This window comes from Cetorhinus maximus, chromosome 14 (genome assembly GCF_964194155.1).
Source record: "Cetorhinus maximus chromosome 14, sCetMax3.hap1.1, whole genome shotgun sequence".
NCBI lineage: Eukaryota > Metazoa > Chordata > Chondrichthyes > Lamniformes > Cetorhinidae > Cetorhinus > Cetorhinus maximus.
The window spans coordinates 112114197-112137050 of record NC_135892.1 but is presented as its reverse complement, the minus strand read 5'-3'; the positions used below and the strand labels follow the sequence as shown (position 1 = coordinate 112137050).

At 41.5% G+C, this 22854-nt stretch overlaps 1 protein-coding gene across 3 annotated transcripts in view; it reads left to right on the top strand.

The window, feature by feature from the left end:
- The window catches only part of col12a1a (collagen, type XII, alpha 1a), a 273614-nt gene that overhangs the window by 190758 nt on the left and 60002 nt on the right, over window positions 1–22854 (top strand). For all 3 annotated transcript variants that reach the window (XM_078557493.1, XM_078557491.1, XM_078557492.1), the window contains 5 exons: window positions 17623–17781; window positions 18512–18589; window positions 19836–19922; window positions 20469–20522; window positions 21370–21465. In XM_078557493.1, coding sequence (XP_078413619.1) covers window positions 17623–17781; window positions 18512–18589; window positions 19836–19922; window positions 20469–20522; window positions 21370–21465 — 474 coding nt within the window. The remainder of the gene's footprint in view (window positions 1–17622; window positions 17782–18511; window positions 18590–19835; window positions 19923–20468; window positions 20523–21369; window positions 21466–22854) is intronic.

Genomic DNA, 22854 nt, shown 5'->3' with positions numbered 1-22854 from the left:
CTGTTCGGGAGCTCCAGGATTTTGACCCAGTGATAGTGAAGGAACAGCAATATATTTCCAAGTCAGGATGGTGAGTGACTTGGAGGAGAGCTTCTAGGTGGCGGTGTTCTCATCTATCTGCTATCCTTGTCCTTCTGGATGGTTCTTAAATAAACCTCAGGATGTTGATAGTGGGGCGATTCAACGATGGTAATGCCATTGAATGTCAAGGGTTAGATTCTCTTTTGTTGGAGATAGTCATTGCCCAGCACTTGTGTGGCGTGAATGTTACTTGCCACTTATCAGCCCAAGCCTGAATATTGTCCACAAGTTGCTGCATATGGGCACGGACTGCTTCAGTTTCTGAGGAGTCATGAATGGTGTTGAACATTGTGCAGTCATCTGCAAACAACCCCACTTCTGATCTTATGATGGAGGAAAGGTCCTTGTTGAAGCGACTGAAGATGGTAGGGCCTAGAATACTACCCTGAGGAACTCCTGCAGTGATGTTCTGGAACTGAGATGATTGACTTCCAACAGTCACAACCATCTTCCTTTGTGCTAGGTATTTCTCCAACAAGTGACGAGCTTTCCTCCTTGCTCCCTTTGACTTCAATTTTGCTCAGGCTCCATGATGCCATGCTTGACCAAATGCTGCCTTGCTGTTGGGAATAACGCTTCTACTCTTCTTCGAAATAGTGCTAGGGGTTCTTCCATGTCCACCTAAGAGGATAGATGGGGCCTCGGTTTAATATTTCATCTAAAGGATGGCACCTTTGCCTGTACAGCACTCCCTCAGCACTGCACTGTCTTGCTGGATTATAGATTCAAGTCTTTGATTTGGGACTTAAACTCAGCCTTCTGAGTCAGAGGCAGGAGTGCTACCAGTAAACCACAGCTGACAAAAATAACCTAATGATTCCTTCCTAATTTATCTTAATCTTCTATTCCACTCCCTTTTGACCCTTGCGAAAGGCCTTTACCTGACTTCTCAATAATTATTGACACAATAGGTCAAACCCACGTAATACACAAGGATCAAAGTCACATGTGGAATCAAATCCACTGGGCCCTCCATTCTAGATCTCTGTTAAAAGGTGACAGGATTGGCTTGTGAGGTTAGATAGTAAGTAAATGAACAAATAGCCAATCAGCAGTGATGAAGCAGACTTCATCATTAAGCTGAGAGGTCAATCGGAAATGTTTCTGCAGTGAGAAGGACTTAAGGGATGTAGTGACAACTTGAGTTGGTAGAGATGATCCATGAAAAAAATGAGCAGCTTTGTATTTTAGCTTCCTGTTGCTGAAAGTTGTAATAGGCTAGGAATAAGTTTTGGAATATTATGGAGATCACTTAGTCAAAATGGCACAAGGATTTATGAACAACAGTAACTTGTAGCTGTATTATTGTATCTTTCAGGTAGATAAGTATCCCAAGGCACGGAGGCAAATAAACACAGAGGCCGAGCCAAGCAGGGGACTTTAGGAAGGGTGACCAAAATCTTTGTCAAAATGGTGTGTTTTAAGGAGAGAATTGAAGGAGAGGGAGATGAAGGGGAAGAGGGTTTTAGGGAGGGAATTCCAGGGCATGGGCCTAGGAGGTGAAACACACAGTTATCAATAGTGGAGTGAAGGGAGGAGGAATGAACTATGGTTGCAGAGGGGAGAAATTAATGTTTCAGAGCTGTGGAGCTTTGGTCAGACCCCCATCTGGAGCACAGTGTTCAGTTTTAGGCACCACACCTCAAAAGTTATATTGGCCTTAGAGGGGCTGTAGTGCAGCTGAACCAAGGCTTAGGGGATTAATTTCTGAGGATAGGTTGCATAATCTTGGCTTGTATTTCCTTAGTTATAGAAAAATGACAGATGATCTCACTGAGGAGTTTAAAATGATATAAGGATTCAATAAGGTAGCTTTTCAGGATTGAAATCAAAAAGCACGTTTTCACACAAAGGGTAGTAGAATCCTGGGACCCTCTTATTTCCTATGTAAGGGGCTTGAGTCAGAGGAACAGAGATTTTGGGTTTGAATATTAGCCTCCAGTGGTATAAAAGGTATAAGTTGTTCAAATAAAACTCGAATAAAAGAAAGTGTAAACTAGGACCAGCAGAACTAATTTATTGGATACAAAGTAAATACATTCTATTGGTATCGAAACAATCCCTTTTATTCCTCACTTGTAAATGGAAGAGAGAAACATTAACACATGACATTTATTATCTAATTAGTCCCACTTTATCCTGCAATTTCTTTTTCTTTTCAGGGATATATCAACTTCCCTATTGAAAGTTTCATAGAATTATGTTAAATGATCATTATGCTCCACTCAAGCCTCCCCGATCATTCCTCAACTAGTTGTATTAGGACAGCCCTCTATTCTGTTCTCCCTGATATTCATACATAGCCTCCCTTTGAATGCATATACCCTATTCAGCTCAACCATGTCCTATCATGTCATGAGAGAAACATTAACACATGACATTTATAGGTTGTTTTTGGAAAATAAGAGGTTGGAATATTTCTGGCTGTCAGCCAAAGCTTTTGCTCTGAGGATATGCTAATGTGAGTGAGCAGAATGCATGTGTCATACTGTGCACAACTCTTCAGGAAAATTCAGAATATTAATGGTGTATACTCTGGCTGAGCTTAAAGGCAAGTGTGTTAATTTTGATTATCTGTAAATTTGACATGCAGTGGGCACTTGGCAAATACTCAGTAGAAAATAATGTCTTAATGAGCTAATGTATTGCAAGACAAGACAGTATTAACAGGGAGAAGGACGGAGTTGAGTAAATTCCTATGACCCAGGATCTTCTCAAATGATGAACCATGAAGCATGGAGATGCGAAGCAGAAGACTTTTACATCAGCATGCGAAGTATCTACCATTTTTAAATAACCATCTCATCTCCACCCCCACCCTGCCTCCTTTCTTGACACGGTGAAGGGTTCCACCGATGTTGACAGCATTGCTCATTGAGCACCTCATGAAATCAGAGTTTTACAGCACGTAAGCAGGACATTTGGCCCATTGTGCTTCTGCTGGCTCTTTGAAAGAGTTATCTAATTAGTCCCACTTTGTCCTGCAATTTCTTTTTCTTTTCAGGGATATATCAATTTCCTTATTGAAAGTTTCATAGAATTATGTTAAATGGTCATTATACGCCACTCAAGCCTCCTCCGATCATTCCTCAACTAGCTGTATTAGGACAACCCTCTAAACCCTCTATTCTGTTCTCCCTGATATTCATACATAGCCTCCCTTTGAATGCATATACCCTATTCGGCGCAACCATGTCCTATTCCACTTCTCACCACTCTCTGCATAAATAAGTTTCTCGGAATTCCCTATTTGAATTATTAGTGATTATCTTATATTGATAATCTCTAGCTCTGCTCTTCCAAAAGTAGAAGTATTCACATTGTGTATACTCTAACAAAACCTTTCTATTAGCTCACCAAGGAAAATGTTTCCCAGCCTTATCATTTTTTGGTGATAGGCATAACTATTGAATCTACCTCACCCATTTCTTCATGTGTGAACCTGGATGGTGGGTGTCAGTTGGCTGTTCAACCATGGAAGTTCATTAACAACAGAGCCTAATCTCATTCCCACCAAGAGCCTACAGATGAAATACAACGGTGAATCACGATGCAATGATGAGGAGCTGGAACAAATGCTAATCCTTATTCCCTTAGCCAATTGTTTTGTTTCCCAGCCACTGCCCATTGTGCCACCCTGGCTGAGGCATACTGCAAGGGCAAAAAAGACCATTCGGCCCAGCAATCTCAATATCTTATCCAGACAATAGTGGAGTCTTGTACACCAATAATTGTACACCAACATCCACCACCCTCTGCCCAGTCCACACATCTCTTACCCCTCTATCAAATCTCCCAGGGGAGGCAATCAACACAAAATAGAGATTGAACCTTCAAACCTCCTGATTTTTCTCTATCCATTCCACTTCATGCGGTACCTTGACTACCCAAGCTCATGGGTGAACAATATTGTTCATTCTGAATCAATCATCTGGCAACATTTGGTGCAGTCACCGGCCAGAATTTTTACGTTGGCGAGTTGGGGACGGGGCCCGTTCGCCGACGCGGGATGACATCGGGGGGAACCCCCGGCATCATCCCGCCCCATTTAAATATTCAGGAAGGTGGGCGGACAGCAAAATCAGCTGTCCGCCTGCTGACCTGTCAATGGCCAATTAAGGCCATTGACAGGATAATTAAGACAATTAAAGGCCCTGCCTGTCCAACCTTAAGGTTGGCGGGCAGGCCAGGAGCCCCAGCGGGCAATAGAAAAAACATGAAACCTCATCCACTGGCGGGATGAGGTTTCATGTCTGTTTTAAAAAACTTTAATAAAGTTTTAGTCATATTTATTAACATGTCCCATCTCGTGTGACATTGTCACATGAGGGGAACATGTTAATATTTTTTAAATTTTTCTAATTTTTAAGTTTATCAAACTGTCAGCGCTCTCCCTGAGGCAGCACTTTGTCTCAGGGGGCAGTGCACTCTTTCGCACGCATGCACAAAAGAGCGCACTCTGACAGTTGGGGAATCCCTCCCCCCCCACACACACAACACAGGAAGCGCATAGCGCTTCCCATCAGGTGGCCCGCTGGGCAGGCCTTAATTGGTCCGCCCACTCAAAATGGCGGCGGGGCCCATTTCGGCGGCGGAGTTCAGCTGCCCGCCCGCCGCCGAGCCGGTGGGGCCCGCCCGCCCATCGAGGGCTAAATTCTGCCCACCATTTCTCGAGATTCCCTTTTAATTTTCAGTGCCTTAAGTCCAGGATAGCTTCCTTTTATGCCCTCTTCAAAAGCACTCCTGGCAATTTCACTTCAATTCTAAAACTCATTTGTTCCATACATACATAACCAAACAAAAAGTTAGAATTCATCCCACTGGAGTGAATGGAAAGCAGAAACGGAAAGTCCAAAAGAGAAAAGGGAAGAAAAAGTGCAGATTGTCACTGTCTACTGGACTTAACTGCTTTTAATTACATCGTCAGAATCAGCTGGGGACAAATTCCATATTTTTTTTCTCTTTCAAAGCTTGAATAAATCAGAGCCCTGTAGAAAGAAAATATTGACACGCTTTCCATTTTTTGATTGAAACTTGGCAACGCTTCAAAAGTAAGTGGGATTTGCAACATTGTTGTTCTGTTTGATCTCCTTTGCACACCCGAGGGAAAATCAGATGCTTTTGAAGCGTAGTTGAAAAAATCTGGAGGATACCATTGGGAGAGCTACCCATTGGGGTGTGTGCAGCCAGCTGACCATTTGGGTATGTGCAGTCATTGGAAAACGTGGCAGTGCAACCACATTGGTTTGCACACTTCACCTGACAATACATTCCAGCACCAAGCTGACTCCTAGTCATCGCATTATTTTAAGTTTAAGATAGACAACAGCATGTTTCTTTATGTGACAGCCAATCGACAGCTGGGGTGGGTTACCAAAAAAGGGCATTTAACATCAGGATCTTGAAATAGTTAGATGATGTGCTGAAAAAGCCTTTGGGTTGATGGATGGCAGGCTGAGATTGAATGAATTTGGGGGCGGGGGAGGGAGGTTCTTGTTTCTCTCAACTTGGCTCGTGGATTCTCAATGTGCAGTTGGACTGGTTTGTTCCTTTGGGGACCACCGGTGAATCTACTCATCAATCTGTGCCTCCTTTGCAGAGGATAATATTACAGGGATATTTTTGTGGCTTCATGCTCCCAACAAAGAATCTCATCTTTGGAGACATCTGTCAGAAAATCTGTTGCATCTGAAATATAACAATTAAGAACATTTGCAAGACATGAATCCAATAAAGGGTCTCCATGTAGAACAACAGAAAGCCAGGGGCTGATTACAGGCATGTGGAGTTCAGTGAATGGTTTCAGAAAGAAATGTGTTATTTTGTATCACCCGATAATATCTGTACTCACAGCATGCTTAACTTCCTGCTCCTATTTAACCATGGTTCACGTCCCACTTCAGAGACTTGAGCACATAGTCTGGGCTAATGGAAGTGCTGTACTGTCGGAGGTACCAACTTTTGGATATGTTGTGAAATCAAGGCAGCGTCTGTCCTCTCAGAAAGATATAAAAGATCCTACTTCATTTTTTGATGAAGAGTGAGAGGGCTTTCCAGGTGTCCAACATTGATCCCTCAACCAACACCTAAAACAGGTGGTTGGCCATTACCTCTGCTGTTTGTGGGTGTTTCCTGTTGCAAATTGGCTGCTATTTTTTTTCTTACAGTGAAAACTGTGGCAATGTATAAGGCTTGTAAGTCATAAACTGCTTTAGGGCACTGAAGTTTTGAAAGCTGCTATATAAAATGAAAGTTCTTTCTTTTAAATTTAATGCAAACTTGGATCAGAAACAGTTTTCTTCTACCACTCACCTCTTTCATGAGGTGTGCTGAGTTGAAAACAAAACTGACAGGATCCAACCTGACATCTAAGACAGCAAGGAAGTATCAAGCATGGTAGCTATGGTGGTTTGTCATGAGTTTTGTAATAAGTGTGAGTGGACACATCCTGTCTGTAAATTATAGTTTATAACAGAACTCTTGTTTTGTGGTAGCCTTATTTTTATATAATTGCCATGAATTAAAATAGGCTTCAGTAAATTTGTTGACTCTGCAATTGAACCAACCATGGGCATGCTGACTAAAACAAGGAAAGCCATATTTATCGTGTTGTTATAATGTGCAGTGAGGAGTTCTTCAATAAGGGGTGCATGCACTGAATCTTTCAGTCATGTTAATGAGTAATATCTTATGTGAGTGGACTGCTTATTTTGGCAGAATTTGCCTTACCACAGCAAGAAGAGGAAAGGTACAATGTAGTACTGTATTGGAAGAATTTATCAGAAGGGCCTACTACCTGCATTGATGGAGCAGTATCTTCTCTATCTTTGTTAAAGCTGTACTGGTTTTATGCAGATCTGAATCACCCTCTGTGATTGTTACTGCGTTGCCTTGGCTGAAAGGGACTCTGGAACCCTCAATATGAATGAAATTGGCTCTGACCCTGTTATGAGTGACAAGAGGTGGGCCATTGTATCCACAATGTCCTTGATGCACAACTTATAGATGATTCACAATCTGTATCAGAGGGTGGGTGTTTGTCTTTGCAAGAATGGGTTTACTCATGTTATTCTGCATAATGATTATTGCTTTAGTGCCAATGTACTGATATTGTCCATGCCAATTCAAAGTGCATCTATTTGTTTGGAACCGTCCCTCTTCAAAAGAAGTAATAACGTGCTTGTATTTCATATTTCTCTCTTCTCTTTACTTTAAAAATGCAATAAGGTCCTGCAGTTTATCAGTCAAGAACATGAATTCTTCGATTCATAACCCAAGCCTTCAAGTTTTGTATAATCCCCTTGAGTGTTAGCAGATGGTCTCTGAGCACCAGAAGTCATTGTGGTACAGAATTCTTGCACTTTGTCAATGTCAGTTATGGTAGCCGGACTTGGAACAGAGTCAACAGCTCCTACCCTATGAGCTTGGTAGGAAACTATTGAGAGCTGAAAATAACCAAATGATGGAATTTATTGTTTTTAGATACCTCCCAGTATACTTCCCTTCCTTATGAAAGCGGTAACCCTGACATGGATTCAGCTTCATGGGCACAGCAGCTGGCCCCAGGATTTCATCCGAGTGGCCATTCATCATCTATGGACAGAGATTGCCAGTGTTATCCCAGGCTGTATCAAATTTGCGGAGTTTGCAGCCAAGTCCCTTCCTGTTTTCATCCGTCGTCTGTTTTCAGCAAAGTGCCATTACATAATGGTCAGAAATGGGGAATGTGGCTGGTCCCCCATAATCATCAATTTTACCCTGGGGCAGTGATACGAATTGTAATACTGCCCATAGCTTCTTGACTGAAATAAGCTAACTTAGCATGGACTTGAGATCTACCCTGGTCTGGAGCAGGAATGCTCGCTGATTTTTTTGTTCCCATTTTCTCTCCCTACTCTGATGCACTGAGGCCAATAGTAGAACTGTTACTGCAGTCAGCTAAATTAGCATGTACCGGGAGTTGAATTTAGAACTTCCTAGTGCATATGTGCACAGTAGGTGTACCTACACCAGGTGAACTGTAGCAGTTCAAGAAGACAACTCCCAGCACCTCCTCAAGGGCAATTAGGGATGGGCAACAAATTCTGGCCTTGACAGCGATACCCACATCAGATAAAAGAATAAAAAAAATTGAATAAGCATCTCAACGGCAAGGTCATTCTCTTTTCTTTTTATTGGACCTCATGAGTTCAGTGATCCATAAAGCTTTGCATTTACCCAACAGGGCACTGATGGTAGCCATCATGAGAAATTAGTTTGAAGAACAGTTGGTACTGCCATTAATTCCATTCCACAGCTTTACTTGTAATCAATACAAAAACTCGAGAGGGAATGGGACATGTAGTGGGAAACATGATAAATGAGATGTTTGGGGATTGGAGACACCATGGTTTTGTGCATGAATGGTTATGATGTTTTTGGAATCACTTCTAAATGTTACTGATGGGATTTTGAAAATTTATGTGTCAGGGGCTGACAGAAAAATACTGAGTAGCAGTTATGAAAATAGAAGGTTCCGGACCCCTGCCCCAGGGCAAAGCCATTAGTCCGCTTCTATTTGCATAATATAGTTCAGCGCATAGTTTTCCAGTCATGACTTGCATTTATATAGTGCCTTTCACAACCTCAGGATGTCCTAAGGCACTTTGCAGTCAATTAAGTACTTTTGAAGTGTAATTGCTGTTGTAATATAGGAAACAAAGGCAGCCAGTTTCTGCACTGACCCTGCTGACTTGTGTCTTTTGGATGGTGGAGCGGCTTTAGGGAGTCAGGAGATGAGCCATTTGCTGCAAAATACACAGCCCCTGGTGGAAGATTAATGTTAGTCCTGGCTATGAGAGAGCTTTTCTGAGTCTGAAAAGCTGTGTTTAAAGCCTATTCTAGAGTCTTGAGCACATATCCCGCCAGGCTAACACTGTGGTGCAGTACCTTGGAAATGCTGTACCGAGATGCTAGGCAGAATTTTACAGCTCTCAGGAGGTGGAAGTGGAGCTGGATGGGGGACAGGGGGGCACTAAAATTGGGGGAAGCCATGGTGGATTGGCTACCCGACCATGCCCCGCTGTTGGGGAATTTTACCGATGGTGGGACCCATCTTGGGCAGGCTGCCCACCACAAGGAGGCAGACAGTCAATTAACACATGTAAAGTCCCCAATCAGGACTATTTTACCAGGCTTCCGACATTTTACCCATGGTAGGTCGACTCCCTGCCACGTGGGGAGGCCACCAGCTAGGCGGAGGTGGCTTCCAGGCAGCAGCCCGGAGGAGAAAGGATTTCCATATCAAAAACAGAGCGCCGATAGGGAAGGCCACATCTGCGCGCAGTCCTAGTGATATCCTAGGAGGGGCTTCCCCTCCAGTACCTGTCCCCAAAATTTTTAATTTTATTTTTTAGTCTACTTGCTGTCGGCTGTAGGTTTCCTGCTTGCCTCTTGGCCTTTATTGCAAGGCAATTGGAGTACAAGAATAAAAAAAATCTTGTTAGAGTTGCACAGATGAGATCATATCTGGAGTACTGTATGCAGTTTTGGTCTTCACGTTTAAGAAAGGATATACTTGCATTGGAGTCGGTACACTAATTAAGGTTCACTAAATTGGTACTTGGGATGAGGGAGTTGTCCTATGATATGACGTTGAGTAAATTGCACTTATATGCTCTGGAGTTTAGAAGAATGAGAGGCAATCTCATCGAAACCTACAAAATTCTAAAGGGGCTTGATAGGATGGATGCTGAGAGATTGTCTCCGCTGGTTGGGGAATCTAAAGCACGGGGGAGAATTTTCACATCGGCGTGCGGGGGCGGGCCTGGCATGCCGACACATAAAATGACGCGCAGTGACGTCAAGGGGCCAGACTTGGGCAGGCCTTAAGGGTGGCGGGCAGCCGAAGAGCCCAAGCGACCTTTGCGTTTTTCAGGAAACCTCATCCACGTGCGGGATGAGGTTTCCTGAAGGTTTTATTAAATAAATAAATAATTTTCCCACAATTCATAAACATGTCCCAGCTCATGTGACACTGTCACATGAGGGGACGTGTGTAAATTATTCTTATTTTTCTTTCATTCAAAAATTTCAACATGTACTTAATCTCCCTGAGGCAGCTCAGTGCCTTGGAGATTTCTGTACTCTTTCGCGTGAATGCGGGAAAGAGCGCAGGCTCTGATTCTCCCTCTTCCCCTGCCCGCACAGGTGGCACTGAGTGCTACCGGCCGTGCATCACGCTGGGCGGGCCTTAATTGGCGGCGTGGAGCCAATCGCGGGCGGCGATTAGCCCCGTGCCCACTTCCGACCAGCCCGCCCGACATGGGGAAAATTCCCCCCAGGGGCACAGTCTCAGGATAAGGGGCTGATCATCTAGGACTGAGATGAGGAGAAATTTTTTCACTCAGAGGGCTATGAATCTTTGGAATTTGCTACCCAAGAGGATTGTGGATGCTCCATCATTGAATACATTTAAGGCTAGGATAGACAGATTTTTGGTATGGAGAGTGGGCAGGAAAATGGAGTTGAAGCCAAGATCAGCCATGATCATATTGAATGGCAGAGCAGCCTCAGTGGACCATGTGATCTATTCCTGCTTCCATTTCTTATGTTTAGCAGAAGCCACCATTTCTAGTAGCACTATTGAGGCAGCAGAGATGCCAGCCCTCTGGGCCAGCAGCCCTCAGAGCAGGCTGCTGCCCTGGCATCAGCCATTTGATTATCTACTTCCTATAAATTTCAGATGGAAGACCTGCCATCCACCCATGTATGTTGCTGACATATGTCGGGCCATCCATCCAACCAGTAAAATTCAGCCCATTATCTTTTAACCAAAGAAGTTATGGACAGTATCAAATTAACAGAAAAAAACATACGATGTGGCAAAGATTAGTGGTAAGCCAGAGGATTGGGAAAGTTTTAAAAACCAACAAAAGATGACCAAAAAGAATAAAGAGGGAGAAGATAAACTTTGAGGGTAAACTAGCAAGTAATATAAAAACGGACAGGAGAGGAGATAAATATATAATAAGGGAGAGTGATGCCAAAGTGAACATAGAAGAATGAGGCTGGGGAAATAATAATGGGGAACCAGGAAATGGCAGAGGAGTTGAATACATACTTTGCTTCAGTCTTCATGGTAGAATAATAGCATTCCAAAAAAACTAAATAATCAAGAGGCAATGGTGCGGGGGAGGAAATAAATACAATTACTATCACTAGAGAAAAAGTACTAGGGAAACTAATGGGGCTAAAGGCCAATAAGGTTGCACCCTAGGATATTAAAGGAAGTAGCTACAGATATAGTGGATGCACTGGTACTAATCTTCCAAGAATCTTTAGATTCTGAAAAAGTCCCAGATGATTGGAGAATGGCCAATGTAACACCCTTATTCAAAAAGGGAGTGAGAAAAAAGCAGGTAACTATAGGCCAGTTAGCTTAATATCTTTCATTGGGAAAATGTTGGAGTCTATTATAAAGGATGTAATAGCAGAGCATTTAGAAATACAAAATCTAATCAAGCAGAGCCAGCATGGCTTCATGAAGAGGAAATCATGCCTAACAAATTTAATAGAATTCTTTGAGGAGTTAACAAGCAGGACAGATAAAGGGGAACCAGTGGATATAATATATATGGATTTCCAAAAGGCGTTCGATAAGGTACCACAAGTTAGGTTACTTAATAAGAGCCCACGGTGTTGGGGGCAGTATACTAGCATGCATAGAGGATTGGCTAACTAATAGAAGACAGAGTTGGGATAAGGGGGCATTTTTGGGATGGCAACCTGCAACTAATGGAGTGCCACAGGGATCAGTGCTGGGGCCTCAATTATTTACAATATATATTAATGACATTAATATATAAGTCATCGTGAGGGAAGTGAATGTACTGTCGTCAAGTTTGCGGATGACACAAAAATAGGTGGGAAGGCAAGTGGTGTGGATGACCCAAGGAGTCTAGAGAGGTGTAGACAGGTCAAGTGAGTGGGCAGATGGAATATAATGTGGGAAAATGTGAGGTTATGCACTTTGGCAGGAAAAATAGAGGAGTTGAATATTATAAAAATGGAGAAAGATTGCAGAAGGCTGCAGCACAGAGGGATTTGGGAGTCCTTGTGCATGAATCCCAAAAAGCTAACATACAAGTTCAACAGGTAATAGAGAAGGCAAATGGAATGTTGGCCTTTATTTCAAAGGGAATGGGATATAAAAATAGTGAAGTCTTGCTAAAAATATACAAGGCACTAGTTAGATCACACCTAGAATACTGTGAACAATTTTGGTTCCCTTATCTAAGGAAAAATATACTGGCATTGGAGGCAGTCCAGAGAAGGTTCACTAGGTTGATCCTGGGTATGGAGGGATTTTCTTATGAGGAGAGGTTGAGTAGGTTGGACCTGTACTCATTGGAGTTTAGAAGAATGAGAGGTGACCTTATTGAAACATACAGGGAAGAATTTTCCCCCCGTTGTGGGGGGGGAAAGCGCAGGAGTGGGCGTGCCTCCTATTGGCGTCCCCGATTGCGGGTGCCACCATTTTACGTGGGTGGGCCAATTACAGCCCACCCAGCGTGACGTCCACCAGGAAGAGCAATGCACTCCCAGTGCGGGTGGGGGGGATTCCCTCAGCCGAGAGTGCGCTCTTTCGCGGGTGCACGCGAATGAGTGCACTGATCTCCCTGAGGCTAAGTGCTGCCTCAAGGAGATGGGCTCAGTCTCCCTGAGGCTAAGTGCTGCCTCAAGGAGAAGGGCTCAGAATTAAAACTTTGAAGGTAAATGTTTAAAAAATTTCCCTGACATGCCCCCTCATGTGACACTGTCCCATGAGTTGGGACATGTCCATTACTTTAACTCGAACCTTTATTAAATATTTTAAAACGCTCATGAAACCTCATCCTGCCCGTGGATGAGGTTTCATGCTTTTTCTTAAGCCCGCCAGGGCTCCCAGCCTGCCCGCCAACTCTAAGGTTGGAAATTACCTAAATTGTTTTATTAATGGCCTCAATTGGCCATTGACAGGTCGGCGGGCGCACAGCTGACTCGGCTATGCCCCCGCCGACTTAAAAATGGAAATGACGCAGGGTGACATCGGAAGTTCCGCCCGATGTCATCCCGTGTCATTTTATGCGTCGGCAAGCGGGCTCCGCCCCCCTGCTCCGTGACCTAAAGATCCTGCCCATAAGATTCTTAGGGGGCTTGACAGGGCAGATGCTGACAGGTTGTTTCCCCTTGTGAGAGAGTCTAGAACCAGAGGGCATAATCTCAGAGTAAGGGGGCGCCCATTTAAAACAGGGATGAGGAGGAATTTCTTCTCTGAGGGTAGTCAGTCTGTGGAATTCTTTACTGCAGAGGGCTGTAGAGGCTGGGTCATTAAGTATAATCAAGGCTGAGATGGACAGATTTTTAATCAGTAAGGGAATCAAAGGTTATGGAGAAAAGGCAGGAAAGTGGAGTTGAGGATTATTAGATCAGCCATGATCTCAGAATGGTGGAGCAGACTTAATGGGCCGAATGACCTACCTCTCCTCCAACGTCTTATGGTCTTATAGCTGTTACTTTAAACCAAGAAACAAGCTTGTGGTTCATGCAGACTTTCAAGGACTCATGACAGTATTTGAAGAAGAGCAGGGAATTATCCTGGTGTTCTAGTCAATATTCTGCTTTCAGCCAACATTCCCAAGAATAGATTGGGGTGAAATTCAACTTTGGCAGAAAGTGTGAAACAGGCGATTGCACATGATCTCATTGAATGATGGAGCAGACTCGGTGGGCCGAATGACTTACTTCTGCTCCTATGTCTTATGGTCTTATAGCTGGTACTTTAAACCAAGAGACAAGCTAGTGGTTCAAATACATAGACCTGTTATCCACTCCACCTGATTTTCCTTGCCATTGATGCAAAAACAGTTCAGAAAGTAACTTAATTAACTGTTGAGTGATTTGGGACTTTGTTCTTTCTCGAATAACATAGTTAAATAGATAATGACAGCTTTTGGTTTCAAAGTTCAGTCGAGTGATTCATTTGAGTTGAATAAGGTTTTTGAGCTCAGTAAACGTTCTATAAAACACAGTCAAAAACCTTTGGGGAAACTTGGATTTAAAAAAAAAGCATGGAATTATGATCCTGACATCTGACAATTGAATGATTTTGCCCTTTTCTGATTACACTTGGATACTGCTGTGAGCATTGAGGGATGCAGTGGAAAATTGGAGCCGCTACAGTTCTGAGACTTTCAATTTGTTTTTAAAAAACCTTGATCGATGAGGCCTGACCCAGCAATTGCCTTGTTAAGGTTAAGCTAAGTAAGCACAAAAGATTCAAAAATACATACTGTCCTGGTGCTAGGATTGCAGATTAACAAATCAACAACTGTAAAATGTATAAAGGACCCATATGCTATGAACCATGCCAGAAGCAGTCAAGAATATCAAGTTTAAATAAACAAAAATAAGCATATAAAAAATTATGGGAGTACATTTACTAAGGGATTAATTGGGGAAGGGGCAGTTAAAAATAAAACAGGCTGAAAATAATCAATCAATTTACAGGGGGACATCAACAGAGGGGTTGGGTGAATTGAGTAGTTTAATCATGGGGGCATATTTAAACAAGCTCAATCCTTGTGGACAATTTTCCTATTTTTTTCTGTGTGGAATTCCAAAAGTTGAAGGCTCCTCCTTTCACATCTGTACTGGAGCCACCATGAGTGACCCTACCCTGAATTCCATATATCAACATCACGGCCAGGCTTAGATTTGGAGACTGATTAAACGATTCCAAGCCAGAAAACCTTCAGTAATCATCCCCTCTAAAAGGGAAGGAAAGTGTAAGGGAAGTACTTCCTATAATACTCACTCCACCTTATTCTGAAAAAATAATATGTCTATTGGAAACTATGCTTGATTTTACTATTTTTCTCGCAGCAAACTGATATTTTGCATCTCCATATGTCTCTATCAGCCATATAGCTAGAATATGTCCATTGACACGTCATCGATCATTGACTTAAGCATCTCTAAAGTCTTTGGCAGGATTTAAAATCAAATCCTAGTTATGGCCTCCCATCGTTCATCTGATCAGGTTTCTGGCCACACAACAGTACTGAAACAGCCCTTATCAAAATGACAAATGGCATTCTTTGTGATCATGGCTGTAGTAAACTTTTCTTCCTCTTCCCTTCCAGCGTACTTTTCATCTCCCACCCTAACATTCTCCAATTTCTCCTTCCCGTCTCATGCTTGCAGTCCAAATTTAACTTTATTCCTTCCTGTGGAATGCATTGATGTTGTCCTATAAATCAAGAGTGCTATGGAAATGCACTTGCCTGGTTTCCTTTCCAATCTCTCTGTGGTGTGGTTGATGATATCTCACGACCCTTTGCCTTTATTTCAGTCATTCAACAGTCCGTTTCCTCCAATTCAATCTCTTCTGTTTAGAAATTACCTTCTCAATTACCCTTTCTACTGATAATTCCACCTTATATTCATCAGCATCCTTGAAATTGCATACCTTTAGTTCTTACAACCTTTGATTTGCTCAAAATGTAGCACTTCAATCACAGCATCTTGATTGATCTCATTTTTGATGAATCAATGAAAACCTGTGTCTTTCAATTCTTTGAAGGCAATTTCCTGACATCACTTGCAAGGAACTAGCCACCTCTTACCTTTGCTGGTTCCATTCTTATTGCTCCTTATTTTATTGGTGTCTCAGTCTCACTAACTCCTCTAATCTTAGATGGAATTTCTCCCATCTTTTCCACTGCTAGATCGGACTTCAAACTCAATTTCTTTCTTTCATGAGAAACATGTTTTTTTCCTTGAATTGTAGTAGTTTGAGGCTGCCCAAGATTTACATACAGTTTTACAGCCGGGTGACTATTCTAACTGTTGTTATGCTCCTCCATAGAATACAAGATAAAGCTTGTTGCTATTAAGGTAATCTTTTCTACCTCCATCTTACAACTTGTCTCCTTGCACCACATCCATTTATTATAGGAACAAGAGTCGGCCATTTAGCCCATCAAGTCTATTCCACCATTCAATTAGATCATTGTTGATCATTACATCAAATCCATTTACATGCCTTTGTTTCATATCCCTTAATGCTCTTACCTAAAAAATCCATCAGTGTCAATCTTGAAAATTTCAGTTGACTCAACATTCACAGCCTTTTGGAAAGAATTCCAGATTTCCACTAACCGTTGTATGAAAAAGTGCTTCTTGATTTTTCTCCTAATTTTTAAGGTTGAACCTGCTTTATTCTGGATTTTTAAAAAATCTTTATCTATTCAATAAAATCCCTTTTTCATTGTATACACCCTAATTAGATTGCCCTCAGCTTTCTGAAATCATGGGATTGCAACTGGAAGTTGTGCAACCTCATAATTTAATTTGTTAAGCCCTGCTATCATTCTGGTGAAGCAGTGCTCTATCTCCTTAGTAGATATTTCCTGAGCTGAAACTCAACTCATTGTGCAACCTTCTAATTTATTCACCAGATGCTCAAAACTGTGGAATTCATCATCTATTTTGGTCTTTTTCCTTCTTCCAACCTTCTGGCCTTTAAAAGCCTGGTTCGTCTCAGTTTGTCTTTCACTCTTTTAAAACATGGCTGATGCTTCAGTCTACTGAACCTAGATGGCCATCTACTGCCTATAACAGGGTGTAACAGTAAGCAATATGTCTGTCCAGGGTTGTACATCACCCTTAAACATTTCTAACCATAAAGCTTTCTAAAGTAAGTCTTTGATCATTAAATATATTCTCAGAATTCTCCGACAAAATTAAATTTGGTTGTGGGTAGCGCAGGACTTGTTGAGGAAGATAAAATGGGGGAAGGAAACTGAAGACAAAATTCCTAAAAACGATTAGATTCCACTGAATTAATTAAACCAACATTAGTGTGAGGGAATAGAGCTCTGGCAATAGGTCAGATTTTTGTTTTTGCTCATCCATTAAGTTCTGATGAATAATAGATCCTTGACAGATCCATTGTTGAGTCAGTATGTGGAAGTATACTAATATATGAAGTGTGATTGTCCTTCAATAGCAGAGTCATGGACTTACAAATAAAATGAATCTATAATCAAGCAGAAATGCATTCTTTATACTCATTTGAAAGAGTAAAACAAGACATGAAAAAGATTTAGGAATTTAAACTTGTACTTCATATAGGCAAATTACATAAACAACTTGCATCTATATAATGTGTTTAATGTAGCAAAACATCCCAATGTGCTTCATTTGAGCATTATCAGACAAAATTTGACACCAAGCCATGTAAGATATTAGACAAGGCGAACAAAAGCTTGGTCAAAGATGAAGGTTTCAAAGAATGTTCCAAAGCAAAGCAGCTTTTAGGAAGCGGGAGAGGTTTAGGGAGGGAATCCCAAAGCTTATGTCTAGGCAGCTGAAAACAAGGTTGCCAAGGATACTCAGAGATCCAAAATTGGAGGAACATCGAGTTCAATTAATCCTTCAATTTATTGAATACAAAAAAAGTATTTCAGTGTGTGAAATGTGAACTCAACTGGCATTTTTTCCATGTCTCCTGTGCAGGTTCATATTATGGTAAACCAGAATACTGTTAAACTGATCATAGACTGTCAAGAAGTTGAAGAGAAGATGGCTAATCCACCCGGTAACATTACCACCGATGGATATGAAATTCTCGGAAAATTGGTTAAATCCAAAGGACCAAAGGGCAGGTCTGCTTCAGTAAGTGATGACAATTTCATTGAGTTAACAGGTGCTGATCTTTCAGGTACTACTGCTAGGACATTTGATACCCAACTAGCTGGCAGGGATTTATGCCAAGCTGTCGACTGACAGTAACATTTATCTGCCATTCCTTCTGGATAGTACATTCATATCACATTATTCAGTAATGAGGAAACTGAAATATCTTTTGAACCGAGGTTAGCCTCTTTCTTATAAGCATGTCCATCAGTATCTGTAAAAAGGTTAATTTGATGCTAAAGGCATGTACTCTTTGTCAAGCTAGAAGTTGGAGCAAAAGTGAGGCCCAAATAGGATTGAATAAAATGGAACAGGAAGGAAGAGAGCGACAGTGTCAGGTAGAGTATACCAAACACTATCATAACACAAAAAAGCTAAAAAACGGTGAAAATCACTGGACACATACACCAATCAGGTCGTGAAAATACTTTAGAAAGATAGAAGAAAGTTAAAATAACTCAAAAAGCATAGGAAAGGCAGAAGGGAGTGCAAATCAAAATACTGCAGATGCTGGGTCTGTCAACATTTGCAGAGGAAGAGAGGGAAATGCAAAGAGTTTAGCTTTTCAGGTTCATGATCTTCCAACAGAAGGGAGTAAAACGAGCGCAGTGATTTTGATGAAGAGACATTAGAAAGACAAAGGGCCATTCAGGCTTGTTATCTGCTGAGGTGCTAATAAGTAATCTTTATCTTTTCCTTTCAATTCTAGTTTGAAATCCAAAGCTTTGACATCATCTGCAGCCTGGGTTGGGTCTTAAGAGACAAATGCTGCGACCTTCCTTCCATGGCAAGTATTGACATGTCAGCAGGTGACAAAGGGTGGATTTTTGGAGTGCCTGTGTTTTCTTTGGATTGACAAAGCATTAAGTGTATTCTTTTGTTTCCTTTGAACACTCTCATTTATTGGAGATGGCAATTGTTTTACTAACAGTAAATATTAATCCAACTGGGTAACAAAGAGTCTCTCCAAATTTATGTAGGCAGGCCGCATGCCTGGAGAATAGACAAATGGTGGGAGTTTGGCGTGGGGGAGGGTGGGTTTGAGGTGTGAAGCCATGTAATGATGCCTCCAGGAATATGTCCAGAGTTGGCAAAACTACAAGCACTTCAAGTTGTTGAGACCTTATTAGCACAATAGGAGAGGTCAGGCTGATTGTGTACATTCAGTTGGTCCACAAAGGCACTTTGTTTTCACCTACTGTCTTGCACTCTGAAAATATAATCTGAAAATAACTGTGACTGATGGCATCCTTCAAAAGATTGATTTGCTGATACCAGTTTCATCTCATTTTATCACCAGAAAAGGATGAGCGTGAACATTTCCAAATTATTGTAAAAACCCAACAGGTTCCCTAATGCCTTTAAGGGGGAAGTAAATCCAAACTCATTAGTGAACATGTCACTTCTACCTATCTGGCATACATGCTGTTGATTCCTAAATTGTCTGGGAAACTCGCCTTGAGCAAGAAATCCAGACATTTCTAAACATTCCTCAATTCTGAGAGTAAAAGTGAAATTGTACCAAGTTCTGGTTTTAAAGGTGGAAAGCTTCATCGTTCTGGTGTCCTTGGAAAGAATATGTTAGTGCAGAGAAATGCCCTATCTAAGGTTGTATATTTATGACTAATGGTAACAATCACCATGTGGCATTTTTCAGCAGTGTCTTATTTATAGTTGCAGGAATAGTGCAAAGTGTTGTCCCTGATATTTGGCAAGAACCTATCTTTGTTATAGCTCTTAGGAGTTCTTTATTTTCCCAAACAAAGGCAGGATGCTGAGAAAAATAATGATACAAACTACCAGGTAAAATTCTATACATAGCAAAGTATATCTCCGCATAAGAAATGCAAATCCCCTTGCTTTACCTAATTTAAAAAATAAATGCAGTTGAGTTTGTTTCATAGTTTTTAACATCAACAGCCATGCAAAGAGGTTGATTTTTAGTGCAATTTTCCTTTTTATAAAAGCTTGTTTCATTTTTGTAAAAGCTTGTTTCATTGTCTGCCAAAGTCATCTGTTTTTTGTCCTTTCAGAGAGATGAAGCAAAATGTCCAGCTCTTCCACACGCCTGCACATGTGCTCAGGACAGCATTGGGGCCCCAGGACCTCCTGGACCTTCTGTAAGGAAATACTTCATTCATTTCCACTCCCTGGCTTAAAACACAGTAAACACAATCTACTGACTAAGTGGGGGGTTGTGGAGGGGAGGGAGAGAGAGAATAAGACATTACGTGGCAAGGATGCGATTATTGGTTTTGCAACAGTGCTGATGGCATTTGAAACACTAGCAAAAAATTCTCAGGATCTTATAGAATAGTGTGTAGCCACTGAATATAACTTAAATTGAAGGAAAATGAAAGGATTGGAGTTTAACAATTATGAATTACCCAATGTCAAGTGAAGAAATATGCTGAGCCAGGACTTTTTATGCTTGAGTTTGTATAATTTACTAATTGCGTTCATGTGTAATGAAACACACTAAGTCACCTAACATATCCAAACAAGACCATCTCAGACATTTCCTCCTTGGTTTGATTGCTTTTTGTGAGCCTGGTGGGGGAGGGTGCGGGGGTGGGGAATGGGTGTTGCAGGGCTGGAGGGAATCCATATGTATAGAATGCAAGCCAGGTTTATTTTGCTTTCTCTGTGATTTGTTCCATTAACAGGGTCAAAGTGGTAGCAAAGGACCAAGAGGAGAGAGAGGTCAACATGGACCACCTGTAAGTATCTTCTTTTAAAGTTCTTCTGGCTTTTTTTCCCTTTCTGCTGAAGATGTTAATTGATGCTGTGATTCAGTCCTAAGGTTGCCAGCAAACCTCTGGTACCATGGCCGTGAGCGCTAGCAAGCTATTCTACAACTGGGGCCATCTCAACCCAGCTCAAACTCATCCTTAACTGACATTCGCACATTTACTTTCAATCGTGGCTCAACAGATAGCAAGGAATGGGATCTCTGATAATGCCGCCCTCTTCAGCAGTAATGGGGCATCTTCCACTAAGGTTCCAGCTGTGGCTCAGTGGGTAGCAGTCTTACCTTCAAGTCAAAAGGTTATAGGATTAAGCCCACTCCAGGGATTTGAGCTGGTACTTTCCTGCACTACTGTGGGAGTGTTGTACTGTCAGAGAAGCCAACTATCAGATGAGACATTAAACTGAGGCCAAGGCTGCCCTCGCTCCCAGGTGGATGTAAAGGATCCCATTCAATCAATCAACATAATTAAAGTATATTATGGGGACATTATTTCATTGCTTTTTGTGAGACTTTGCTGTGTGTAAATTGGATGGTGTTTTTTACTACCTTACAACAGGTCAGTTAACTCAACACAAACTAGAGATTGAACCTGCTTTGCATAGTTCTGTTACATGATGACTGATGTAATTACCTACAGAGCCATCAGGACTTGTAAGCCTCTGGCCAATATCTGGGTGAAATTTATGTATGTTTGTTTTGGAGCAATGTTCAGATTTATGTAATGGGCGCAGATGACTGCAATAACAGCTACAGATTTGTTTTTGTTTGTCATGCAGAAAGCAAAAATAATAAAACTCTTAATTGCTTTTTTGCAGGGTACACCAGGTCCACGTGGTGAGCTAGGACCTCCAGGTCCACAAGGCCCCCCTGGCCCTCAGGGTGCTAATGGACTATCGCTTCCTGGAGAGCCAGTGAGTCTATCTGTTTTGCTTCCTGTCCCCTCCCTACTCTTCATAACAATATACTATTGAAAACAGTCCAGAATTGTTGCAAGTCGATCAGTGTGCATTACAGCACAAACAATGTTGCATGTAATGCAGTTTGCTTTTAAAAATGAGCAACAGGACCAATCCCAGAATAATATTACAAATCTCATGGACCACAGTCCTTCAATCTAATTTCTATATATACAAATTTCAAAGGCATTCTAGTCTCCCCTCTCCTTTCAAACAGTTGGTTTTACAACGAATAAAAAATATTACCTACATTGTTAAAAGACACAATTAGAAGACATTCTTATTGGCTGCTAACTTATCCAGATTGTCGGTTATCTCACTAAATTCAAACAGATACATTGGCCGCAGACCATTTAGTAAGTGAGTATTCATGTCAAATCCCCAACTTGGTGGTTGATTTGTCAAGACAAAATGTGTTTTCTTAACGTGTTTTTCACACATTTCCAGTTTTGCAGATAATATAAGGTCAGAATTTCAAGAGGAAGGGAAAAGGGGATATGTAGTGTTTATTAGGGAATTGCTTTTGCCCAGATATAAAAATTACTCCAGTTTTGTTTTGTATTCATTCTTGGGATTTGGCATCGCTAGTAAGGCCAGCATTTATTGCCCATCACTCGTTTTCCTTGAGAAACTGATGATGAGACAACTTGAGCTGTTGCGATCCATCTCATGAAGGTGCTCCTATTGTGTTGTTAGGTAGGGAGTTCCAGGATTTTGACTCAGCGATGATGATGGAATGGCGATGTATTTCCAGGTCACAAAGATGTGTGACTAGGATGGAAATTTGGAGGTGATAGTCTTCTTAATGCATTTGCTAGCTTGTGCTTCTAAATGCTGGAGGTCACAAATATGGGAGGTTCAGTAGGTGAAACACTATTGCATTAGCCTGCATTCTCCTCTTAGGTGTTATTGGTGAGACTGCTTCATTGCCTCTTCTACAAAGGCTACGTTGTTGTGAGGTCCTAACTTTTGTTGTGAGGAGTGTTACATTATCTCCAGGGTCCCTCTGTGCTGCTTTGCTGTTCACTAGCTGTACGCTATCAGAGCATTCCATAGATTGGGTCTGCTTTCCTCAAGCAGGTATGCCATAAGCTATCTTTTATAACATATGTGCTTTTTACAGTCCCAGTATTGTGACATTTCTGAAACAAAATAGGATCCAGAAGAGATTCAGCAGGTGGATAATCTGTACTGTCAAAGCTAATTTTCCCCAACCACAAAAAACAATGCACAAAACTACAATGTTAATTTTTTGGTAGAAACTGACGACTTCAGGAATCAAATTTCACAATGGAGAGCATTATTTGGAGCCAATTTAAAATAAAATGGTTTCTATCAGTCATA